General features: G+C 41.3%; 1 protein-coding gene across 5 annotated transcripts in view; it reads left to right on the top strand.

The window, feature by feature from the left end:
* The window catches only part of raw, a 248647-nt gene that overhangs the window by 21086 nt on the left and 200385 nt on the right, over positions 1 to 27176 (top strand). For 4 of the 5 annotated variants that reach the window (XM_067137394.2, XM_067137392.2, XM_067137391.2 and 1 more), the window contains exon 1: positions 982 to 1768. The exons of the other annotated variant lie outside the window; for it this stretch is intronic. In XM_067137394.2, coding sequence (XP_066993495.1) covers positions 1521 to 1768 — 248 coding nt within the window. In that variant the 5' untranslated portion in view covers positions 982 to 1520. Of the gene's footprint in view, positions 1 to 981; positions 1769 to 27176 lie in introns of those variants that run through there. 5 annotated transcript variants of the gene reach the window in all.

Here is a 27176-nt window from a genome sequence, read left to right as displayed (position 1 = left end):
GAAGTGCCGTAGTCTGAAAACCATTGATTTACGTAAAACATCCGAGTCACGTTAAAATTTATCTGGTTATTCTGAAGCGTAAAGGAGAACCAGCGCCCTTTTAAATAGAGATTAAGATACTGTCACGATCTTCAGAAAACAATGGCAAGGATCTGCTGATCTTTTGAAATCACCATAGCCTCAAATTGACGAAATTAATTATTCTGACTCGTTTCGAGGTAAATATCAACTATTCCTCAGCTAGTAACATTAACAATAAAAGCGCTTTATAAATTAAGTACATTTACTATCCAAGAGCCTTCTCATTGGTGGACTATACGGGGTATTATTATTATTATAGACTACAGGCTGTTTCGAACCTTCCTTTCTTCCGAACCTAATGATATGGTCACATACCCAATATGTGTACGCTCTGGGCCGTCCTAGTTGATACAATTTGTTTTACGTCGCACCGACACAGGTGTTTTGGCGACGATGGGATAGGACTCAGCATTTGTCTTGTGTTAAAATGGGAAACCACGGAAAACCATCTTCAGATCTACCGACAGTCTATTTCCCGGATTCAAGCTCACAGCTGCGCGCTCCTAACCGCACGGCTAACTCGCTCGGTCTTAATTGATACCTCCTTTATAATACTAGTGTATGGCTGGCATACTGACTGCTAAAATTTTCGATGTGCTGGTTACTGTAGAGTCCAGAAGTGCATGAGGGCTGCAGTAGATCTACTTTGCCTTTGTTTATTGCACCGAACATTGAACCTATTAGATCACAGATGGATGTAGTTCCTAGTAGCGCACACACACAGCGATATGATCACTTACTGCTATGATATAGAACACCTAGGCTCGACGCCAGGTCTTTGCCTTGTACGATCTCTCTGGAGGCGCCGCCCCTCCTCCTCCCTCTACCCTGCCGTGACGTCACGGCGTTGCCTTGGCGTGAGGCCCGCTCGGACCGCCTGCTTGCCAGTCGGGTGTTATCAGTTCCGCGAGCCCCATGGCAGCTACAGCTTTCTCCGGAGAGCCGCACGGCACTCAGCGAAAAGTCGCCAAGTGAAATTTTATTCTTTTACCAAAGAAATGCCGCCGATTACCGTGGAAAAAATGTGCTTACTTTCTAATTTTGAAAATTTTCCATGCGAAATTATAAAAATGTATTTAAAATTTAATTCGTAAAATACAGTTTATGGTTTAGACAGGTGCGTTTGTTCACGCTTGGATATCAGTGATTTAAAAATCTATCAGTGGCATAAGAGTGATTGTGAATAAAGTGACGGAGAAAATAAAATATAAATAGTGCACAATGAAGCATGTGAAGTGTGCGACAAAGTTGTGTGCTGTTTTTACCGTCGGACTTTATTATCTTTCCGTATAGAATGCTAGGACATCAGTGAGACAGTCTAGGCGGTGGAGGAACTGCTCCGTCCGCGGTTGGACTGGAGAAAGAGAGAGGTATAGATGGTGGGGGAACTGCTGTTAGTTTGTTAGTTAAGCGTGCTGGTTTCTTTTTTCCTTTTTTTAATGTTATCGCTGTCTTCAATAACAACAAGAATGGAAGGTTTAGTTATGACGTCATCGCCCACTTCTCGGTTGCGACTGCGCACTGTTTGCGGTGGAGGCGCTCGTGCTGCCACCCTGACCAAAGTGGCCAAGGCACGCAACAATAACAACAGACTAGCGCCAGCTAATGGAAGCAGTGCCGGTGCAGCGGCCGATCTGTCATGGCAACCGAACCGCAGCGTGACTCGCCGTACTGCCAGGATCGCAAGGTAAAACGTGTTTCATTTGACAGTTGGTGCATCGTGTCTGTCAGTAATTGTTAACTGTGTTCCGTACAGAAAACAAAAGTTTGAAATTCGAGAGGATATCTCGTTCTTAGCATTAGGGCCTACTTGTTTGAAATTGTTTTGCATTCTTTTATTTTTCAACCCATTATAGGAACGCACAAAATGTAGCGACTTACGTGAATGATTGGCATTGAAACTTTGTGGAGTTATGTTCTGATACTGACACTGCCTTGTTCCTTGTTATCGAGGACGAAGGATGGGTGTTTTGTTTTAAATGTTGCGAACCGCTTGACATATTGAGCCAGGCAACCAATTTTACTAGTTTATTACTTCCTAAACAAACTATCAAATAAGAATTTCGTTTCATTGCTCAGTCGATATATTCTTAGAGCTACCATTAATATACCCTGTCAATATGATTTATTGAGTATATTTCCAAGGAGATTCGCAGCGAACGTCATCGCTTCTTGCAGATACGAATCTGCTGCCATTAATACTTTAGCGAGCATTTCTTAATATTTATGACTAGTTCAGCTAAAGTGCTTTATTTTTTTATCTTAATTCTGATTCTTGAGGTTTTATTTCTATTATTATGGAGATATCTCGTATAGAATTAAATCTGTTCCTTCAAGTAGGCTATGTTTTGTTCTGTCAAGTGGTAAAAGGAAAAAATTGAATGTTGCCAGAGAGAAGCCAGTACGGAATCGAGATAACATTGCAGCAGTGTTGCTATTTATTTGGTTTATTTTTGTCATTTAACCTTGCTCCTCACTCTGGATAACGGTTAGGCTTAAGCAGTTAGCTTTCCCTACCGCGTATGAGCCCGGATATTTTATTAGATTATTCGTTGGCACTTTCTGTACGCGGCAAGACCGTATTTGAATAGACGTGATTCAAGAGAAAGTACTCCTTTTCTCCTTAATATTTATTATATTCATAGTATTTCGGAGAATATGGAGTTGAACTTAGAAGAAAATGATTTGGTGAAAAGAACTAGTTTTAATTTAGCGATCAGCACTTTGTGAAGAATGCAAATTGGTCGTCAGCAAGATTTTCCACATGGTGTTGAGATTAATAATTACTGTGAATCACTGATACTCGATAATCGAAACTTCCAACAAGACCTTTGTCACAATCGTGAATCTTGATTTTCTGTCCTCTTTTATTTCCAAATCAGTTCTCAATTAATAACGAGTTATAATTTTGACGTATGCTGATTAGTTCATAATCATGTTATATGGCGCGTATTCACTACTCACTACAGGATTTGAATAAAAGCTAGAAAACGAGCAAGTGGTAGTTTCTGATGTGTAAATTTGTCTTATACTCTATACCTCAGTCAGTAGGCCTATGTTGATTGTAAGAAACGCATTACCCGAAGTGATGATTCCCAGCTCTGAATATTTTCCTTTCAGCGGTTTAAGATCATACTAACATCTACGGGTCGTCAGCGACACTGGGATGGGAAACGACAAGATAACTAGTGGTCGTGGCCTGCGTTAAGGTATTACCACGAGCATTTGCCTGGAGTTAAAATGGGGAACCACGGAAAAATCCTCTTCAGGGCTGCGGATGATAGGGAGCGAACCCATAATCTCGTGAATGCGAACTCACAGCTACAAAACCTATGTGGCGTAGCAAACTCGCTCGGTTTGCGAGAAATGTACTCATTGAAGTATTAATCTACTCAGTTATACTAGCACGTTCAGTTGGCATTTTGAGTCTTCCTTCCACTTGTGCAGGCCTCGATTTTCTCTTTCGTATCTCACTTCAATTGGATACGTCCCTTGCTCCATTCAACCTACAGTAGAAGGGTGTTAGGTTTGTGAGGCCTGAGGAGTTTTTAGTTTTCGCACCTTCCATGGCTCTTCCTTTCCTTAAGACAGTACGTCGTTCTTCGAAAGTTCAAACTTCGTCTTTTACCAAGTATTGGTGTTGGGAGAGGTTGGTAATCTTGTTATTTTACCTACTAAACCAACCGACATCAGGCCTGTCAGCAGATATGCTAGAACTAACACATTACCGAAGAGGTTTTCAGTGCGAAGTTCCGTCTCTTTAAGATCTTAATTAGTTGAAGTGTATTTTTAAAACCAATACTACAATGTTTATTTCAGGAATGATTGACTGTGCTTATAAATTCCGTTTAGAAATATGAATTAGCGCTCTTGGAGTAATTGATGGGTGCGTCAAATACAAAACACTCAAACAAATGGGATATTGGCAGTTATTAAATCTAATGTATACTTTCATACTTTTACGGTCTAGATATTTCATTTTCAGTGGGCACGAGAGTCTATTTCGACTATATCCCAATTTTAAAAAATGTTTAAAGTGCAGACAGCTCTGTTAATTTCTTCTCACGTTTTGATGCTTGTTTAAAGGGGTCTAACATCTAAGGTCTAAGGATGATTTAAACGTTCATTCCGGTCAAGACTTACCTATTCTATTTCAAAGGGAGACTAGTTTCTTCTTCTAGTGTTTACTAAGATATACTGCAGCGAAATGTGTGCCGTTTAGTGTAGCTTACGTAAAATGAGGATAGCTTTACTTACGTAGTGAATAGTATTTAATTTGCAGTACAGATGGGAGAACTACTTCAAGTTAGGAAAATGATCCTTCTTTATTAATAGGAAAAGTCATGGACCAAGAATGTTCCTGTGAATTCCTACTTTAAAGAATATGCTTCGTATCATTTCCGTGGCCTAAGCGTACTGTATTTTGTGTATCGGGTAGTTCCTGTATTCTAAATTCATCCTTAATACTCACGCTTTACATTACATCCAAATAATCCATGTATTGTTGGTTGTTTTAGTGTGTAGTGACAACAGATATCTTTGATATGATCCAGAAGTTCTTCTCTCAGGTAGGAACATTAAGAGATTTAATCTTTCAGTCACGTACATAATTATTTACTTAATTTTATCTCTTGGAAGCTCGTAGGAAGTAACTATTTATTGGTAAAGGTACAGACATTTACTTACTATTTTATAACAGTTACACAAGATTCCAGGCTTTGAGCATATCCAATTCGAGGATCTGATTCGTGCCGAAGGAGTGTTGTGTATCATAGTGTTTACTTGCCGTATAATGAAGAGTTCCTGTCCTTCATCGGCTAAAATGGTACCCTTCGAGCTATTCACTGCTAAAAATGGTACTTCACTTCGAACATCTCTTTGTATCCGGTAACCTTACTTTCCAAGCCTTAATCGTTGGCACAGATCATATGATGATGATGATTATTATTATTATTATTATTATTATTATTATTATTATTATTATTATTATATATGCCAGCCTATAAAATCTCATGATTATAAACATTCCACTATACGTGGCACTGGTTGTCGGCACTTAGGCCTAAGGGTAAAAAGGAGAATACAGTATTGCATTATTTTTTTTTGTATGTAGGCCTACAGCAAGTTGCGTCTAGCATCACTCGCTTTACTGTACAATGCGATGTAATTTGCTGTGTAGCAGGAACATTTATAAAGAGAACTGTTGCGCTCGAGAAGAATGATATCCAGTTAAGAAAGGTGGGTCTTTTATGGAGACTATAACCATAGTTTGTTTAATAATAATTTATTTAGTTTACGCCCCACTAACTACTTGTACGGTTTTCGGAGACGGCCGAAGTGCCGGAATTTTGTGCCGTAGGATTGTTTTTACGTGCTACTAAATCTACCGACACAAGGCTGACTTATTTGAGCACCTTCAGATACCAAGTTGGGATGAGAAGGCCAGCGCCTTAATCATCTGAACCATTCAGCCCGGCAATAGTATGTTTACCTTAGAAAATAAATATATATACTGTAAATCGAGAAAATATACTAGTGCTTTATTATTTTTAAGTAATTGCATAAAATAAATTATTACACTGTGGTTGTTTTTCGTCAAATTTGTTCGAAGATAAAATGTTTTAAACAAGATGAATGCAGTAACATATTTATTACATGAGACAGAGTTTTTGTAGACTGTTAAGGCATTCGGTGTTCGAACTTCGTGGCAACTGTGAAGGAAGTATGCATTTTCAGTAATATTCTAATCTTTGATACCACTGGCTCATTCTTCTTTCAATTTTTACAACAACAAAAAAGTGTCACAGCCTCCTGAGTGTACAGTAGTAGTACATAAGGAAAGATGAAAAGTTCAGACTTACTTTTCTGTCATACGTCTTAATCAAAATTCGGGTGGAAATAATATTGTTGGGATCCATCTAATCTTAATTAACTCACTACAGAGAAATTCTCTCCTGAAAATTCTTTCATCGAAAATAGTTTTGTGTCCTAGGTCTCCAGATAATGAGGTGCACGACTTCATAGCTTATCTCTCACTCTCCATTATGAGAGCAGTAAACTTTTAGACCCGGGAATTTAAACCATTTTAAAAGTCGCCCTTCCATACTATGTACAGATACGGTGGCAGGGACCGGGCGAGTTGGCCGTGCGCGTAGAGGCGCGCGGCTGTGAGCTTGCATCCGGGAGATAGTAGGTTCGAATCCCACTATCGGCAGCCCTGAAGATGGTTTTCCGTGGTTTCCCATTTTCACACCAGGCAAATGCTGGGGCTGTACCTTAATTAAGGCCACGGCCGCTTCCTTCCAACTCCTAGGCCTTTCCTATCCCATCGTCGCCATAAGACCTATCTGTGTCGGTGCGACGTAAAGCCGCTAGCAAAAAAAAAAAAAAAAAAAAAACGGTGGCAGGGTTTCGGATCATGAGGTGTAGAACTCCCTCTGTGTATGAGGACGGTAAAATACATCCACGGTATTCCATACCATTTGTAAGAAGCAACTAAAGTGGGAAATCTCCCAGGCACTGTGATCTTAGGAGCGTGGGTATACTAGCCGAGTCTGGCATCTTTTCTAGTCTCCTCATTTTAATCTCCCCTACCTGACCTCACTTGGTCAACTCGTGTTCTCCTCTGACCCCGACGGTATTAGAATTGCAATGCCCGGGGAGCCTTTCTATTTTCACGTTCGCCATGGCTCTTTCCTTTCTTTTATTGAAATCTTTATTATTCGGGCTCCTTTTATTTTTTGCTGTGATTAGTGCTAAGAGAATATAGTTGCAGTGTTGTACTTCCTCATAAAACAATAATAATCATTGCCACCACCACAAGGCGTAGAACTATGACAATATTTGAATTCTGTAGCTTCCTTCCATTAGCGTAGATTGATAGAATTCGTGATGTTACTTTTCGTTTCTTTCTGAACCCAGTATCTTGATATTCCATTTTTAGGGAAGCTATACTTCTGTGTATCCCGGCTGAGTGACTTGGAGAGTAAAGGGCTAACTTCCTCAATCCACCGTCGGCGGATACGATTCCGGCTCAGTCCTCTGTACCTGGCGGAGCTCAGATAAACCAACCTCGTGTCGCTATATTTACCGGCACATATAAAAAATCTTAAGAACAACATTTCGGCTTCTCCGGAAACCGTATAAGTAGTTAATAGGAAATCCAGCAAACAGCATAATTCATTCAATAAAGGCAAGCATTTATACAAATAGAGGCACATATCTCCCCTAGTGCATTGTCACTGCGTTCTTTTAAAGTGGTGTCTCAGCGACGCACAAGCTGCTAGCATTCCAAATAACAGAGCTCGACAGCTGCAGTCGCTTAAGTGCGGCCATTATCCAGTATTCGGGAGATAGTGGCTTCGAGCCCCACTGTCGGCAGCCCTGAAGATGGTTTTCCATGGTTTCCCATTTACACCAGGCAAATGCCGGGGCTGTACCTTAAATAAGGCCACGGCCGCTTCCTTCCCATTTTTCCTAGCCCTTTTCTGTCCCATCGTCGCCATGAGACCTAACTGTGTCGGAGCGACCTAAAGCAACTTGCATTCCAAATAAACTCTAGTAATTACTCCTGCGGTACAAAATTAAGGCACGTCGGTGTCTTCGAAAACCGTTAAAAGAAGTTAGTGGGAGGTAAAAACCACTAACGCGAAACTTTTGTGACTTAAAGCTTGAATGTAGTAGTAGTAGTAATCCTGCCTCCGTATCCTTGAATAGTCTGTAGTGGATGATCTCTATAATGAGCTCTCCCCGTGGTACTAATTAAAACACTGTATGCCCTTCGATTCGGTGTTGAATAGACAAGCGCGGTTTATTAATATTGATGTGCTAATGATGATGATTTCGTATTGGTTTGTGACCTTCAAACATGAAACCTTGTTTCGGTGATCATTGTGAGACCTTGTTATTGGACGGTATTTGCCATTCGTCCTGCTCCTATGTCTTCATTGTATTTAAGTAAATGTTTGTAGAAAAAGGCCCGGCCTTTCTTCCTTTTTACCTGCAGTAAACATCTCTTAGTGTTTTTAAAGTCCATGCAAAGCGAACAGCTGCACTGGAAACCTGTAGCCGCCTACGTCTTATTTAAACCACCACTGCACCGTTGTACATTACCTACCCGTGAGTGCATAATTCTCACCGAGCTGTGATTTGCGTTCTTTGCGCGATAGCACAAAATACTGTTCGTTTTAGTCATATTAGTCTTTAACACTAGGCAAATAGTCCATTGTATGGCTATGAGGGTCGTGAGTCCAGAGTTCTTAGACTTAATGATGATAATAATTATTATTATTTTACTCCCATTAACTACCTTTACGGTTTTTGGATACGCCTAGGCGTCGGATTTTTGACCCGCAGGAAGTCTTTTACGTGCCAGTAAATTTAGGTTACAGATGCAAGGCTTATGTATTTAAACACCGTAAAATACTATTGAATTGAATTGGACTGGGATGGAGTCTGCCGATTTAGACTCAGTAGGCCACCACTCAACCGACTGAGCCACTCGACCCGGTGTTCGTACAGTCAAACTTTGATAACAGGTCCTATCATACCATGACACAAGATTTCGACTACTGCAAGAGCCGAAACTTCAGAGTACCATGGAGGTAACAACTTACTCTATTGAACACAGTGTAATACATATTACGTTTTTCTGGTCAATAGAACATACTAAAGTAACAACATAATTTGATACGGTATTAGTAGCAAATTTCGGAATGACTTTTAGACCATGAAGATCGTTTGTTTGTCATGTGTGTATTCAAAATGATCGTCGTAAATCATGCTCCGATTTGACATTTATTTAATCATTTGAAAAGTTTTGGTGACGAAATTTTGTGTAGATTCATATTTCATATTAATAAAAAATCTACGAATTTGAAAATACTTCTGGATGAAAATTCAATTAAAAATTAGTCATTTGAATATTCAAAAAATGTAGATATGAATCTGAGTTCTACCAACAAACTTCAGTCGTTGAAAATGACTAAGAGATGTGTTTTTGACTGGGCGAGTTGGCCGTGCGGTTAGGGGCGCGCAGCTGTGAGCTCGTATCCGGGAAATAGTGGGTTCGAACCACACTGTCGGCAGCCCTGAAGATGGTTTTCCGTGGTTTCCCATTTTCACACCATGCAAATGCTGGGGCTGTACCTTAAAGTCACGGCCGCTTCCTTCCCATTCCTAGGCCTTTCCTGTCCCATCATCGCCACAAGACTTATGTGTCGGTGCGACGTAAAGCAAATAGCAGAGCAGAGAAGTGTTTTTACCAGCCCGTAAAAGAACTACGGGCGACCCTCAGCGTCTCCAAAAACCGTACAAGTAGTTAGCAGAAGGTAAAAGTGATAATGGAGCCTCCGTGGTTTAGGTGGCAGTGCGCTGGCCTCTAATCGCTGGGTTCCGTGGTTCATATCCTGGTCACTCCATGTGAGCTTTGTGCTGGACAAAGTGGTTATTTCCGGATTCTCCGGTTTTCCCTACAGTCTTCCATTCCAGAAATACTTACCAATATCATTTCTTTTCAACTGTCAGTCAGCCGGCACAGTTCCTATCCTTGCCGCTAGATGAGGCTTCGTTCCATTCCTGACGCGGTTGAAACTGGAAACTGGCTGTGGGTTTTCAAATTTTAAACGTATTGTATTATTAATAATACAAGTATCAGAAATTACTTCCGAGTCCTGAGCAGCAAAGTACTGGACCCAGGCTTAGATATCTCAATGGCTATATTGCCCTTGACTTAATATGATTGCTTTCGATATTTTATGGAAGTATTTGATTCTTTCGTACAGTCAGAATTGTATTTAACCGGGAGACTGACCTGAGTATTGTATGTGAAGAGTAGCCCATGAGCCGGAACAGACTGTGTCCGCCTCCTCTCTAATTTTTACGTGGGAATAACGGCTCCGCCTTCGAAGATAGCATCACATACTCAGGATCTTTCAGTCAGTGGGCGGCCAGACTTCGACCTGGACTAAAAGCAGAATCTGTCATCTTTCTTGTTGCGGGTGCCGTCGTCTGTGACCAGTAGTAGCCATGCAGTCAGTTGATCAACACTAAATTTCTAAAATCATAGGGATAATTTTGGCGAGTAGTTTTCCTCTAAATCCTAACTCTAAGTGCGGTGATCAGAAGTATATTATTGACAGTATAATGATGGTGAGTATGAGGTTGGTTATTGCGTTACCGAACATTTTTATAGATTAAATTAGGTACTGAAATATTCAGTTGGAATTACTCTTTACTTTTAACTTTATCAATAAATAAAACTCAATACAAGATTATTCGTACAAATAGGTTTCCACAGAATCCTTCTGTACATTTTGGTATTGTGTTCAAGGAAACACACTCTGGTATAAGAATTAAAGCTGTTGTGCAAATATAATACTCATCGTTATTATTATTATCTACTACTTAGTCAGGCTTAAAAGTGATTTGAATTGTTATAATATTTTAAAGTAATTTGGCCAAGGAAAAATGCTTTTCACTTTCTCAGACATAAAGATCTAAATCTGCAGTTGGGAACTCTAAAAAAGAATTCCATCTATTGTATGCACGTATGCCACAGTACAGCCAATACCAATGTGCAAGATCACTAGATATGTTTAATTAACGGCACAGTGTGTTGCTTTCCAATAGATCTGGACACTTAACACCAACAAAAATTGAAATTCTACTTTTAAAATGAAGCTGTTGGCAGAACACCATAACAGCATTCGCAGATTCACACCTGTTTGTATGCACATAAATATATCAAGTGAGGTTTGATGGTGGCAAGTAGTGCTATGTAATGGTCTTAGTGAAAAATTGTTACATAATGCCTAACATCTGTCCACAAGAAGGGGTAGTTTAGCCCCTGAATTTTTGAAGAGCCCGCGATACAAGAATATTGCCACGTATTAAGAGTATTGCAACTAACATACTTCGTAGGGAAAAGGACGATTTTCACCAGTTCTTACGAATTTTCAGTCATAAGGAACTAGATTATGGCTTAGATATGGTGCCCAGACAAAATACAGCTGTCAGTATTCACGCATTACGTCTTGCTTGTCCACCCCCCTCCTACGTCCCGTTTCCTGATACGGGCTGGGGGCTGAGATGGTACGAAATTATATTGCATGTTTTACGGTCGGATGCCCTTCCTGTCACGAACCTCGGTTGAAGACTTAATGAAGATGAAATAAATGATGGTGAATGAAATCGGGTAAGGAGAAAGGAATCGTTTGTGGCCTAAGAATAGGAACTGCCTCGGCATTTGCCTGGAAGTGAAAATGGGAAAGAACATAAAACTATTCTCAGGACAGCGACACGACCCACTCATCTTCCGAATTCAGAATGCTTGGCTCCATAGCCGTTAACACGGGTGGCCACTCCCGTTAGTTCATGCATTACCGGTACGTAGGCCTACTATTTTCTTAAATTCAAAATCACTTGGTTATGGTTGTGTATTCTTCCTAACAAGACGGACACTTGAATGGAAGGATGAACATCACACTTTATATACCTCCTACCGTCCTATGGTCTTTCGTAATAAAATATTCTTTAATATGCGTTTGTACAATACACACTTTGCCTTGCGAGGCGTGTGGCCTCCGGAGAGGCCTGCTGCAGTCTTTCGCGTCTGTCAGGATGCGACCCTACCTATGATGAATTCTAAATTCTAATACTGAAGACGACACACACACAGAGAGCCACCGAGCCATCGGAATAAACCAATGAAGGTTAAAATCCCCGAACCGGCCGGAAATCGAACCCTCTGGGCCAAAGGACAGCACGCTAACCATTTAGCCACGTCAGAGCATTGAACCCTCGCCCTTTAACCAGAGAGCAAGTACCCTCATCACTCGGCCACAACAGTCCTCGGTATCGAAAAAAAACAGCTTCCCTAACGATTTATTGAAGTCACCGATGGTGTATATATGAACTTGGAGAAACAAAATGGGTTATGGTCTCACCGTTGACCACCATTACGAAATTTGCTATCGCTGATGAAATAACATTAAACAAAATGACCTCCTCCCCCTGCCCCTTGTGTGGCATCCTCATGAAATTTCTGTAACAATATTGCTCGTTCTTGGTGGTCGCCATCATGACGTCAGGCTTTTCCCAAACACGGCAGCAAGTAGGTTGGTTGTGCTCTTAATTGAGACCTCGTTGAGACTCCTGCGTGGCCGCTACACTTCTGAGATTTAATTGTCTCTCGCCCATAAGTCTCGATTAGAGCGCGCCTTTCCTTGATTGCACTCAAATGTTTTGTACAGTTTTATGTGAAAATGTAAACTGGCTAATTCATGTATCCTTTGTGTGGGCCGAGTAACAACATTCCTACTGTCTCCGAAATGTATCTTCATCACAGAGAGCCAGCGATGCTTCTGGCTGTACTCTCTGCATTCTTGTTTCCGCACTTGACTTGAAACAAATACGCTGCATTGCTTGTGCTGAGGAATGCTAACAGACTGGCGAAATAGGAAAATAGTTGATCGTCTATCACACAGCATCAACCTTTCCATCGTTTATATGCCCGATAAAATTGTAATAAACCTACACGTTGAAGGATATAATATAAGAGGTAAAATGATTGATTGATTGATTGATTGATTGATTGATTGATTGATTGATTGATTGATTGATTGATTTTTACGACCTCACTACCAGTAGATAAGTAGTCGGCCTTCTATTCCAAAGATGGCGTGTTTGATCTAGATTGAAGTCAGTTGCATCTAAAGAAATGGGGCAATTCCATTTAATTTTATTGGCTTCTGACACGTTAATGAACTCCTGTGCGACAAAACTCCAACGATTCAGAGCCTCCAAAACTCCATAACAATTAAAAGGACTTTAAGCAAAGAGCATTAGTAACATTGACAAAGATCTAACGCATTGATGTGGGTTAATAGTTTTACGTGTTCCTTTACGAGTAGGTTTTTTTTTTTTTTGCTAGTGGCTTTACGTCGCACCGACACAGATAGGTCTTATGGCGACGATGGGATAGGAAAGGCCTAGGAGTTGGAAGGAAGCGGCCGTGGCCTTAATTAAGGTACAGCCCCAGCATTTGCCTGGTGTGAAAATGGGAAACCACGGAAAACCATCTTCAGGGCTGCCGATAGTGGGATTCGAACCTACTATCTCCCGGATGCAAGCTCACAGCCGCGCGCCTCTACGCGCACGGCTACGAGTAGTTTAACGTCCAACTAGCATATACAGTTTCTCGCGATGGTAGGATGAGAAAGAGTTAGGACTTGGGTGGTAATGAGCATAGTCTGTTATGCAAATGGGATGCTACGGAGAACCATCTCCAGGACTTCTGATAATGGAATTTAAAGCCCACCATCTCCCGAAGTGAAGTTTATAGCTACACGGCCTGTATCCTGTAGTGATCTCGTTCGGTCCATTAGGTGTTAAGACTGTCGTTAATACCATCGTACCAGGCAGATCTAGTATCCCCTCGAGTCTCCATAAGGAAATCAGGAGGATATGTAACGAAAACCTGCCAAAAACAGCTGGTGTGATTCAAAATCGTAAATGTTAAAGCACTGAATGACTAGAAAAGTTATAGGGCATATTTAAATTAGAAATAGTTACTCTAGAATGTTCTGATAAGAACCGCAAGTCTGGAAGTTGGGCTAGCCAGATTCTCACACCCATCTCCTATCGGCTGGGAGGTCTTGTCAGAAGCAGAGGAGTGAGTCTTGGCAGGGTTTGAGGTGATTATCGAAGATTTGAAACCCACCGGTAAGAGGGATTATGTTATCTTCACCGGCACCCTGCTTCGAGCGCCTCTTTATAAAGTAGTTGGGCTCAGAGACCAAGTTGGTGGGTTTGAACCTGGCAGTCTGATGGTATCTGCATATTCTGAAATACGCCTGTCTTCTGGCGTTAAAGTTATAGTCACCGAAAAGAACTCGTGGGTGTAAAAGTTCCGGCACCTCAGCACCTCTGAAAACCGTAAAAGTACCTAGTGGGGCGTAAAATTTGTATTATTGATTATTTGTTGTGTTTGAAAGCAATTATCTGCACAAGCTTGGTATTAGATAAACATCGAAGCGGAATAGTGCGCCTAAATTCCTCCACTAGCGAGGAGCGATTCTATTGTGTGTTCACTCAAAAGGAGGGTCGGCGGTTGCAGAGTAGGGTTCGTGCTACAAGTGGCCACGGCTGGTCCGTGGTCAGACAGCTCTGCACTCCGACCGACCAATCGAGCAGAGAACGGGTGGCTACGGCTCTCCCGTGGCTCTATACCTCTGAATTCAGAAAGAGCTGCTTCGTATCGTCGGCTGTCCTGAGAATAGTTTCCCGTGGTTTTCCGTTCTCCTGCACTAAAGCGAATGCCGGGGCGGTTCCTAGTACAGGCCACGGCCGCCAACCCTCTCACCTTCCGCACACATCTCCAACAGTATCCCAAATCTCCTGGCCTGAGAGACCGAGTCACCACCTAAGAGGCCCGCCTGCCCTTCAGGAGAGGAATGCAAACGAGTAGTAGGAAATATCCTAGCAAGTAGCCGCAGAACTTACGATGAAGGGCAAACTAAAAATACGTGTTTGGCAGCGGGTTTCAAAAAAACATCTGTTCAAAGATACCGAAAGATGTTGAGTGATCACATGTAGAAATATCCATCATGACCATGACTTACTATTCTAGTTCTTACCAATCTATCCCGATTTATGAAAGTCCTGACATAAATTCATAATTTCGATTGTGGACTCCTTGGACGAATTCTCTGAAATTGCGACAGTGTGTTTTGAAATTACTAAAATACTTCCCACGAAGGCCAAGTGGAACTCGTTTAAGAATAATTGGTAGCTTTCTTGAAATTGGCGCCAACAACTTTGGCTGACATCCAATCATTAAGTCTAAAGACTTGTAGATAGAACTGCATGACATCCACACATACCAGAAAAAAAAATTGTAAAGTGATCAAAATACGACAATTCAGGAAAATTGAATTAACAGTTTAACACTAGTCTTAGAAATCGGAGATCACTTATTGTATAAAGAGATGTATTCGCTAATAATGAAAAATTAAATATTTATTAGTAGTGGCGATAAACGTTCTTAAAAAGTATTGGGAGACAGAGAATTATCTCAGTCCTACAGCGCTTTGAAGACAGGGAGATAATGTAGTGGTAGAGGTGATCTCTAATAAGTCGGAATATGAGATTGTCCGCCAAGCATTCTGAAGGACGGGACGAACCCACCCCAGCTACTCCTTGAAGACAAGATACCGTTGCATGAGGATGAATTTTACAGTTCATACCATGGGGTGCATTGAGTTTACTTACCTTCGTACAAACACTACTGGAATATGTGTGTTCGCTAGTGTGGTGTAAGTTTGTGGAAAGATGAATCGTGTTGTGTTAATGACGAAAGTTTGTCTATACGAAGCAGATATAAAGATGATCCGCAAGCACTGATCTTCTTTTCCCTACCGCTTTTCCCACACCTGTGGGGTCGAGGGAGCGAACTGCCTTGCACATGTGGATTTGGCCCTGTTTTACGGCCGAATGCCCTTCCTGACGCCAACCCTATATGGAGGGATGTAATCACTATTGCGTGTTTCTGCGGTGGTTGGTAGTGTAGTATGCTGTGTGAATATAAAGCGGAGTGTGTTGGGATGGACACAAACACCCTGTCCCTGAGCCAGAAGAATTAATCAGAAGCGATTAAAATCCCCGACCCGACTGGAAATCGAACCCGGGACCCTCCGAACCGAAGGCCAGTACGCTGACCATTCAGCCAACGAGTCGAACAATCTTGAATCTGTCTACAACTAACCCTCAAAAAAATTGAAAATAAAGCACTGATATGGTAGAACATTCAATTTTGCTCACGTAAAGGACAACGTTAACTATAAAGCACTCTATCGTCGACTCCTTTAACACAGTAGTACATGGATTGAATACTCATTTTCCAACCCTTGGTATTTTAGAATTAATCTTCTTACTTTCGAGTGTGTTTCCAACCCTTGTCACTTTCCCGTGCAGAGTAGCATTCCGCTAATTTATTTTTTTGGGCGGGGGGGGGGGCGCCTGCTTGCAGGTCTTGCAGGCCCTAACGTTGCCCCCCTGCGCGATTTATGCAACGCTGAAGTGAATCAAAGTGATATTGGCCTATCAACGCAATTGTACTGTGACTATTAATATGCAGAATAACGGCAGGGTGGAAATGTTCATGAAACTTTCATTCTAAAAAGGGTGGCGCTCATGGTTAAGTAGTTTCCGAATTTTTAAAATGCTATTTGTTTGGAGTTTCGACCTATAGAGATCTTTTGCCCCTACTCACACCATATGATATGAACCTACGTGTAATTGGAATTGCGTAAGTGTAGTGTTGAATGTGAGGAAAGGAACGTTAAGGACGACACAAACACCCAGTCCCCAGGAGTCGAACCCAGAGCCGCCAGGTGACAGGCGTTGCCCCCTACACCGCGGGGCCAGACATTTTCCGAATTAGTTTCGTTTGTTTAGTGATTAACTGTGTAGCCTAATTCGTTACACGCTCTCATCCGATGTACAAGGTTGCAAGATTGAATCCCGGCACGGTCGACTGACATTTAAGAGTGCTTAAATGCAGGAGATCCGTATCGGTAAATGTTTCTTCTTGTGTTAGGATTCTGTGTTAAAGGTAGATACATGATGCCACCCATTTTGATAAATGAATGTTTCATAAGTACCATGCCCGTGTGACATGGTCAACGTCGCAAAAGCAATGAACATACAATAGAGAAACTTGTTTCCGTAATGGCACTGCATATGTTGTGTATCTGGTGCGAGGATCAAATTACAGAATGTAGTAAATAAAATATAATGGAAATGTACACTTATGAAAGAAAGAAAAAAAAATTGAAATGAGCGAATTGGCTGCGCGGCTCGGGCCATGTAGAAGTTACTTGCATTCGGGAGGTGGCCGGTTCAAACCCTACTGTCGGCAAGCCTGAAGATGATTTTACGTAGTTTCCCATTTTCATACTTTGTATGGTCGCTTCCTTGCCTTTTGCTATTTCGTTGTCTTAAAGGATTTTTCTTGGGTTGGTGCGACGATAAAAGACGAGCAAAAAAAAAAACATACTCTTTACCTTTCGCCAATTTGACAGTCGTTAATTGGAAGTGATTGTCTAACATCACCATAATAATAATTATTAAACACAGTTAATTAAATATACTGAATTGTGTTCTTTGTGTAAGGAACTTCGGACATCGTGGTCAGCTGTGTGTGAAATTGTTATTGTAGTGTCTGTACTGAAACGTATATTAATACGTAACTTTGTCTACGATTGGAATGAAAACAATCGCAGCCAGTATGTTCGAAAATCCATTTTTATGACCCATTTTTCTCAATTTTTACCTGAGCAAGACTGCGTAACGTTCCAGTCCCTCTGAGTAAAGTCCATGGTAGAGGTGGGTATTCAATCCCTGGGCCAATCTCCAAATTGTGTGGTATCTTGTGTAACCAAGGTTATGTTAGTCCACAGTACTGACCAACTGGTTTCATAAGTGGTATGCCTGCAAATATGCAAAGAATCTCGCCTTTGCCCATGAACATCCCGGCTCGTCTTGTCTGATATCCATAACTTCTTTCTTTGAAGGCGGTTCCTATGTCGTTTCATCTACTGCTGGTTCGTTAATTATATTTTTTAAATTACTGTTGAGAATGTGGTGAACGTTGCACAGGTAATGGAGGAAGGCCGACCAGAATGATGATTGTGAGAAGAAAGTGCTCATTGTTTGCTTGGTAATTGGCGCGTAACCGCTATAAATAAGCCGAGGTGAGTGGCTCACGTCTAGCACGTGCTTCTGCATGTGGACAGGTGGGGGCGCCTCTGGTTACCGGCACAAAACTACCTGTTGTTCCTCTCTACAGGATCTCTACAGGCATAACGATCGTAAACACGTGTTTAAAAAAACAAGGCCATCTCAATACAGACCAATGAAGGCCCTTGAAGGAGTGGAAGGTGAAGACTTCTGCTGCCTGTAAACTGTACACTAAGTGGGATAGCGTGGCCGCTTTTACCACAGGAATGAACCCTGATACTCTTTTTTTGTGTAGTTCCAGGGAATATCAGGAATATGTTTCTCTCCAGAAGTAGAATCTCGTATCTAAATGGTTTCTCTTCCTACGGGAATTCGAACTCGCTACCTTCCAGGTGGAGTATGCCTTTCCCACCCCAGCTGGGCAGCCCTTGTGACGATATCTAACAAGAAAATTATATTTATTCCCGTAGGAGATAATTTTACAGTGGGGCGTCAGTGCATCCATTCATTTACTGTGTCGAAGTTAGGGCTCATGGCCCTTTGTTACGCTTAACCAATTGTAGTATTCGGCAGATCTTCCATCCCGTTTCCTTCTCCCAGAACTTAACTTACGAACATAAACTGCTGAAAAAGCACGGACTGTAATGAAATATCCCCGCTACCATCAGGTTTGAATGGAAACTTATCACGACTGACAAGTTCATTCCTAAGTACACAAGAACTGCTAAATTTTCTAACTACTGCTGTTCAGAAGATGAAACGGAGATGTCTCCACTGACCCACTTGGCACCAAGTAGTAACATATAGGCTGGATGCCAGCCCCGTGTTCCCCAACTAACTTTTGGTGACCCCCTCCGGTATTAAAGTGGATGGCACGGGCCCCTACTGCATTACATGTTGGTTACATGTACAAAAAGCAAATATTTGTTTTGACTTCCAAAAGTAGATCCAAGTAGATGGTGGTAATGAGAGTAATGTAGAGATCTCTCTCAATCGGTTTCAGGTTCCTTATATCTTGACGATTACAATGATTGGGTTTCTATTAATTTCAAAGCAGTAATAACTTCTCAACAAGCCTTCAGTACTGAACTGATCTACTTTGCTACAGTTCGTAAGTAATGAGCCTTTCATACTTTTTATTTTCGTTCTATTAATGTTTCTATTAATTGCATAATTGGCTAGTTATAATCCTGTTGTCAGGAAACCGAAGTCTTGACCCTTGACGTTGACCTGACGGGAATGTCGGTGATTGTTAAATACGATGACGATTTAATTTTTTTTTTTTTTTTTTTTTTGCTAGGGGCTTTACGTCGCACCGACACAGATAGGTCTTATGGCGACGATGGGATAGGAAAGGCCTAGGAGTTGGAAGGAAGCGGCCGTGGCCTTAAGGTACAGCCCCAGCATTTGCCTGGTGTGAAAATGGGAAACCACGGAAAACCATTTTCAGGGCTGCCGATAGTGGGATTCGAACCTACTATCTCCCGGATGCAAGCTCACAGCCGCGCGCCTCTACGCGCACGGCCAACTCGCCCGGTGATTTTAAAATATAGTATTCGTCTAGAAAAATAGACTCAGTTGTAGGAGAACGATTAAAATGCGCCCTCTATGCGTGTGAAGTGGATTTTTCGATATAATTAGCTCTTTATCTCCTTGAAGTTTGTAAATATCATCCAGATCCTCAGGACAATATTAGATTGCAGTCACCTGGTAGCACACCCTTTCCGAAGATGAAGGCATAATCAGTCGCAAATCTCAGCATTTTCCTTCAACAACAAAAACATATGAACTGGTAAATCTTTGTGAATTATGGATTATTAAAGAGTGTTTGCGGCCAGTTATGTATTAATCAAAGGTCGGTGCGCATTGCGGCAAGGTACGATTTCAGAGGATTGTTTACAGCAATCGAAGACTGTTTATTGGTGTAACGCAAGAGCTCTCCTAATTGGTCGTTCTGGACCAGTGTAATGGTGAATGTTGTTTTTCGGGCACCGAAGCTGTGATCTCATATGATGAAGCGCTGTGATTCCGAGCTTAAGTTGGCCGGTTCGAACCCGGCTCAGTCTGGTGGTGCATTTGAATGTGCTTAAATACACTAGCCTCGTGTCGATGGATTTACAATCACGTACAAGAACTCCTGCGAAACAAACTCTGGTGCCTTGGCGTCTCTAAATCCGTGAAAATAGTCAGGAGAGTTATAAAAACGAATAAGTTAATTTTACAGAAAGGACAAGATTATCAGGTCCAAAATCTTTACTTATATCTAGGCAGTGTCATTTGGACTGCTATAATAATAATAATAATAATAATAATAATAATAATAATAATAATAATAATAATAATAATAAAGTACCCCTATTCAAAGCTGTACGTTGGTGACCTAGTCATCGCCCACAGCTAAGCCAGACGTCACTGAGGTATCCTAAGCTGTACTTGACTTGCGGTAAGGTGGCCACTTCGGTTTTTTTCTTTTTTTTTTTTTTTCGATCCTCTGGTCCCAGCTGGGAACGACCGATCCAAGTAATACGTCGCCCAACGCCCCTTTTGGAGATATTACGGAATCCGGTGTTTCAACAGAGCTACGCCGTTGTCCTAGAATAGACAAAAATCAGACGAGTTGGGCGTGCGGTTAGTGTGGCGCTGCTGTGAGCTTGCATCCGGGAGATGGTGGGTTCGAATCCCACTGTCGGCAGCCCTGAAGATGGTTTTCCGTGGTTTCCTAATTTCACACCAGGCAAATGCTGAGGCTGTACCTTAACTCCTAGGCATTTCATATCCATCGTTGCCATAAGACCTCTCTGTGTCGGTGCGACGTAAAGAATAGACAAAAAATCCCATGAAAAATGAACTTGATTGAAGAGAAAATAGCTATAAAAATTGAGCATTCCTCCATTAGAAATTCGCTAGGTAGATTAAGTATTGTTCTCTCCCCTTTCGGTAAAATTAAGGTCCCTTGTCTCTTCGTTGGCTTCCTGTATCCCACGCACGAACACGGTACTGAAGAGATAATGAAGAATGAAAAACAAGAAGGAACTCCACGTTGCCAAAGAAGAATGACGTTGTTAAGAGGAAACAATGCGGTGCATTTATTGTAAAGCAAACAGTGGAAAAATCTCCCGTCGATCAATGTTTAGATAGCAGAACAAACAGAGAGCCACAGGCGCAGTTTTCTACAGAGCTAATGTGTTTAGAGTACAGCATCCTTCATTTGGCACCTTCCAGTCGTTGAGAGCGATGCATTTTATCTGTGAGCTTCGATAGTTATAGTGGATAACAGCACGAAGTATAATAGATATTTCAAATTACTAGTTTCAATCTGGATAATAAAGTCACAAATTAAAATATAGAGATATATGGCCAGTCTAAGATCTTTTAGTTAGTTGTGGTTCAGATTAAATGAATACTCAATCTATTCTGTCCGGATGAATTCGTGTACTTGCCCCGAGGTGGTGCAGCTGCGTGCAACTTCTTAACTATACCAGCCCTCGTATATTGCTGGCAGTACTGGGAATCGAAAGCGGGCCTCCGAGGACGTCAGCTAATAGCGCTACCCGTTACACTACGGAGGCGAACTGTATCCAGATGCCTCATAGGCCTATCTGTAATTGTCAGACTCGTTGGCTGAATGGTCAGCGTACTGTCCTTCGGTTCAGAGGGTCCCGGGTTCGATTCCCGGCAGGGTCGAGGATTTTAACCTTCATTGGTTAATTCCAATGGCTCGGGGGCCACACACAACACTATCCTCTACCACTATAACACGCAGTTATCTACACATGGCAGATGCCGCCCACCCTCGTCGGAGGGTCTGCCTTACAAGGGCTGCATTCGGCTAGAAATAGCCGCACGAAATTTTAAAAAATCTGTAATTCAGTTTTGTATTTTTAATTGGTATCCAAAACGGCAATTTTTAAATATCGTATGGGATTTCTTTCTCCAAAAGAATTGTAAGCGTCGGCAATGGTCCTGAAACAACTTAAGTTATTATAGTAGTTTCAGAAATGAAGTATTCGCAGGGAATAATTAATATTTATAATATCATTTCAATTGGAACATTAGTAAATGCTCCGTGGCATTTTAGATATTCCAGGTCTTCATAGTGGTAGCTACCCTACTTCCAAATAGTAATTTTATCACAGTCCATTATCTTAAAATGTCTGATAGCAGTCAGAGAGGTAAGATTCATAGATGGTCTTCTCCTCGAAGTTCACTCTTGAGAAATATTTTCGATCTAGTACGATTGCCTTTCCCATTCGTTGTGAACTTCTTTACCGAAGTAACCAAGGTGTTTCTCTCCCTGTGATGTCTTCAGTTTACAAATTTTCGAGATAACTTCACGTATCCTCATAAGTGTTTCGTTTAATTACGGTACAGATCTCTCATATGCCTACCGTGAAAATGAGGAAACTACGAAAAACTATTTTCAGAGCTTCATAATGTGAGGTTCGAACCCACTGTCTCCCGAATGCAAGCTAACAGCTACACACCACAAACTGCATAGCCAGCTCGCTCGGTAGATATTTATTAATGACGCGAGTACAAGTCTATAAATGTTAAAATGCATAAATAACGCAACGAACACTCGTTGTCTTTAAGTGACTGAGAAGAAACTAAAATGAAGGATCCGGAAGAGTTTTCTCAGAGTTTACCTGCCCTCATTTATGCGAGATCAGAAGATCACTTAGGATTTCGTCTGAGTTGTACACCAGGTGCTCTTGGTGTTACGTGCTAGTTCCGAAGTCGCCAGAATTCAAACACACAACTGATGGGTCGAGAGTTGTTAGACCACTTCGCCAGGACACTCCCACGGAAAAACGCAAACGAATGAATGATAAATAACATCAGAATTGCCTGGGAGAGATAGCCTATATTAGATGCGAGCTCTCAATATATTCCTTTGCTATATAAATTACTATCTTGAAAAACTGAAAAAGGGTTTGAAGCTGAGATCCCCAACACTCCACTCAGCATCTCTACAGTCAGGTTCTGACAGCTGTGAAGCATGGTTTCTCATTTACCCGTAGATACACTGTTTTAGAATGAGTGAGTGAATGCTAATAAACTGTTTGAATGATATGTAATAGAACCCATTTTATTATATTTGTTAGACCCACACATTGGGTACGTTCTTTCGAGTTTCTAGTGTATAAAATGTCTTATTGCCCTAATTTCGGCTCATATCTTCCTACATAAGATGATCAGGGAATTATCCAAGGTGTTTATTTGCAACGAACCTTGCTCTGTGTTTACATGTATTCGAGCCAAGGACCTCTGGTCGTAGTCAGTGACCGGCCTGTACTGAATCGGAATACTGACGAAGATGAACCTGCTACCTCAACACTTTTGACTGTCGCTCCAGAAGCCGATAACACTGCAAACGAGAATTCCATCAATTTCCATTCCCTGAAGAGCTACAGTAAGCGAATACCGGTGTTCTGTTTCGTCCTTCAGGATTGCTGGACACTTTTCTGCTTAACAATTGACACTGCCCACTGCTCGTTTGTGCTGCAGACTTAGAGCATTTGTCCACGTCCATTACTGCCTACAGAATATAAAGAAATATTCATTATGATGTTGCAGAAGATCTTCAAACTCTTCGATGGTGCCGAAATTCGATTTAACCTTCACACAAGGAATATTATTAGTTTCTAATTCATCTGTTATTGATAGTCACATTTTCATTCTAGATAACATATATTATAGTTTAAAAATTCTATATGTTTGGCTTTCTACAAACGAGTGGTTAAATTAGAACAGTCATGATAGTTAGTAAGACGATAAAGAATGTTTTGTGTTCAAAACTTCAGCACTAAGACTATTGTAACAAAAGGACATTAAATACACAGGTTTAAGACAGAATCAATACAGTAGCTTCCTATTCGAATTCCTGGTCCTGTCAGAGAAAATGTAAGTTCTAGGTCGTGCGGTGTACTTAGTAAGGGATGGCAATCAGACAGTGCATTCATCCAGCCAATCATTCCTTCATTCACTTATTTAATAACAAAAGCTCTCTCCCCAGTAGATGGTTATCCTTTCATGCATGCATGAACCCAGGGCATTCATTCGTGTATTCATCCACACGGAATGTTCTCACCCTATCTGCTGGAGTACCGTAGATGTAAAGGGAGAGCATTCAACTCATTCATTCATGCAGTGTACCAATATAATCCAATCAGGCAAGTCATCCATTCATTAACTCATTCAGTTAGTTCATAATGTCTATTGAAATAAAATGTATGGCTTTAAGTGCCGGGATATCCCAGGACGGGTTCGGCTCGCCAGGTGCAGGTCTTTCTATTTGACTCCCGTAGGCGACCTGCGCGTCGTGATGAGGATGAAATGATGATGAAGACAACATATACACCCAGCCCCCGTGCCATTGGAATTAACCAATTAAGGTTAAAATCCCCGACCCGGCCGGGAATCGAACCCGGGACCCGAAGAACCGAAGGCCAGTACGCTAACCGTTCAGCCAGCGAGTCGGATAATGTCTATTGTAACCTAAGGATAACATTGTTGAGACTAGTGACACCAAGCTTGATACCTGCAGTTGCTTAAGTGCGGCCAGTATCCAGTATTCGGGAGATTGTGGGTTGGAATCCCACTGTCGGCAGCCCTGAAGATTTTCTGCGGATTCTCATTTTCCCATCAGGCAAGTGCTAGGGCTGTACCTTAAGTCCACGGCCGCTTCCTTCCCACTCTTAGCACTCTCCTGTCCCATCGTCACCATGAGACCTGTGCCAGTGCGACGTAAAGCAAATTGTAAAACAAAACAAAAAAAAAACTAGTGACACAAATACTTGCACTAATACGAATTAATAGGGGTAAGATGCACGTTGTCCTAGACTATATAACAATGTTAACGTCTAGGACAAAAATAAAAATGTCTTAGAAACTACAATTTAGAGATCGGGTGTAATTAGTGAGTCGTTGTTTAAGGTAGTAATAGATAAATTAATTGTAAAAAAAAATGCATGTATCAAATAATTTGTATTGCAATAAACGATTACTCTCTCAGCAGTTCCTGGCGATCCGGAACAAGGGGATGGGAGTATTCTCTTCTAGTAAGGGATGGGGATTAGTCACTCTTTTGACCATCATGTATGTAGATCTTCGTGTGGCTTGCTGCCTTAACTCCTGCCAAATGTTGGAATGAGACTCAACATACAGCCGCGATGATTTCCTTTCCGGTCCTACTTAATATGAATTTCAAATGCATCCAACAGAACAGATACCTCACCATATACTCCTCCCTTGCACGAAATACAAAAGACTACAATATCCCAAGTAACAACTCTATCATGACAACCAAATTACATATACATACATACATACATACATACATACATATTTCGTGAAGTCTTTCGAACTGGTTGGAAGTATAAGAAAACACCTGGCTAAAATCTAGTCTGGATAAACTTTCTTCAGCTTACCCCAGTAACTTCCGAGGTCCCTGGAGCCACCCAGGCTCATTTTGGTTTTGGCCGAATGTTTCGTGACGCCACATGGTTTTTAGACGAAAATTTCAACCCAAATCGAACGGGATTCGAACCTCTGCCTTCCGGGTGGGAAGCCAGCAGCTAAACCTCGGAGTGACTTATGCTCCCCTCCCCAATCCCCCCTACCCCCCCCTCTCCCGCCCGTTCCTCCGATAGCCTAATCTACCCAGTATAACCGAATAATTAATCAAAAATCATTGATTGTACCCTCGGAGCGTTAAGTCAGGTTCAAAATGAACAAAACTAGAAAGTCGCATATCCTAAATGTACAGTAAATGCTAGGAGTCATAATATTAAAACTATTACTGTTACATCTATTGTCCTTTCAATTGGAAAGTGTTATACTGTATTCTTATTGCCAAATCTCTAAAACACGAAATATTTTAAATTTCCCGAATTCCGTCTATCAGAGGTGAATGATTTTTTTTTTTATAATGAGATCGACAACAAGGCACTGAGCAATTTTCATACTTTGATCACAGAGCAACAAATCAAATGATAGAAAAGGCTCAAAAGAGGAGATAGTGTTGAACAGTGTTACAAAAATTCCAGAAACTAGGAAATGGTCAAACTTAGGCTTTCACAGCCAGTGTGGCGATGATAAAACAAAAAGACCAAGCTTGTAGGCCGTGTTGACTTCCCCAAATAGTTTTTAAACCTATAAATTAAGCTTGAACTTACGACACACTCTTCACAAATTTCCCCGTGCTATTTAAAATTCTGTCAAGAGTCGTATATTTAACACACATGCGTCTTAAATGAATATTTAACACATTCTCAATATCGCCGATATCGCAAATGACGCCATTTCTTCTACTGTTAACATCTCAAAAATCTCACATTTTACTCGACTTCATGCTCACCGCATATCATATCTACCGTGATAACGATGTCTACCAGTAGAAGGTGCTACTGACCCGTGCTTGTCCTGTCGCACCACGCAGCTCTGGCAGGCACTGCAAATAAATATTACGTAAATAGGATGGGACTTGTCTAGACAACAGGAGGAATAAAGCACCAGCTCTGCTCGGCACCGGTTTACTTGCGCCATCTGCTGAGATTCCGCGCAACCACAACACCGTTAACTCATATTCATCAGCTACCAATGAAGTTATATTTATCTCAATCGCTTAGTTGCGAGTTGTCGTGGGATGTAACATATTATATTTATGTCACTGCATTGCATTTGTACGTAGACATGTGGAGTATTTTCTCACACTAGTCTTCTCCCTTTACAGATTTTCTCTTCATTTTGACCTACTCAAAACTTTTAATTTTCTTTAAAAATTTACATTTTTCACACACAATATAATTGTTTTAAGTTACGGTACTGGAATGACTTTACATCCGTTCTTAAATCAGTCATTCGCCACTGATCTGTGCATACGGTTGGCATATTCCTTATCAATCATTAACCTAGTATTTCCTTAAATGATTTCAAAGGAGTCTGGGATTTATCTACAGCTCCCCGTGATTCTTTTTTTGCTAATAGTTTTACGTCGCACCGACACATAGGTCTTATGGCGACGGTGTGATAGAAAAGACCTAGGGGTTGGAAGGGAGCGGCCATGGCCTTAATTAAGGTATAGCCCCAGCATTTGCCTGGTGTGAAAATGGGAAACCACGGAAAACCATCTTCAGGGCTGCCGACAGTGCGATTCTAACACACTATCTCCCGGATGCAAGCTAACAGCCGCCCGTGTAAATTATTCCAAACACTAATTCCTCTTGTATAGAGGAATAGGTGCCCCAATTTGACCTTCTGAATTCCAACTTTATCTTCATATATTGATATTTCCTACCTTTAAAAACTCAAGCTTATTCGTTTACTCCTATTATTCCACGTATATTCCCACTGAC

Source organism: Anabrus simplex, chromosome 1, assembly GCF_040414725.1.
Source record: "Anabrus simplex isolate iqAnaSimp1 chromosome 1, ASM4041472v1, whole genome shotgun sequence".
NCBI classification, from domain to species: domain Eukaryota; kingdom Metazoa; phylum Arthropoda; class Insecta; order Orthoptera; family Tettigoniidae; genus Anabrus; species Anabrus simplex.
Note: the sequence above shows the minus strand (reverse complement) of the source record. Positions and strands in the feature narration are given on the sequence as shown.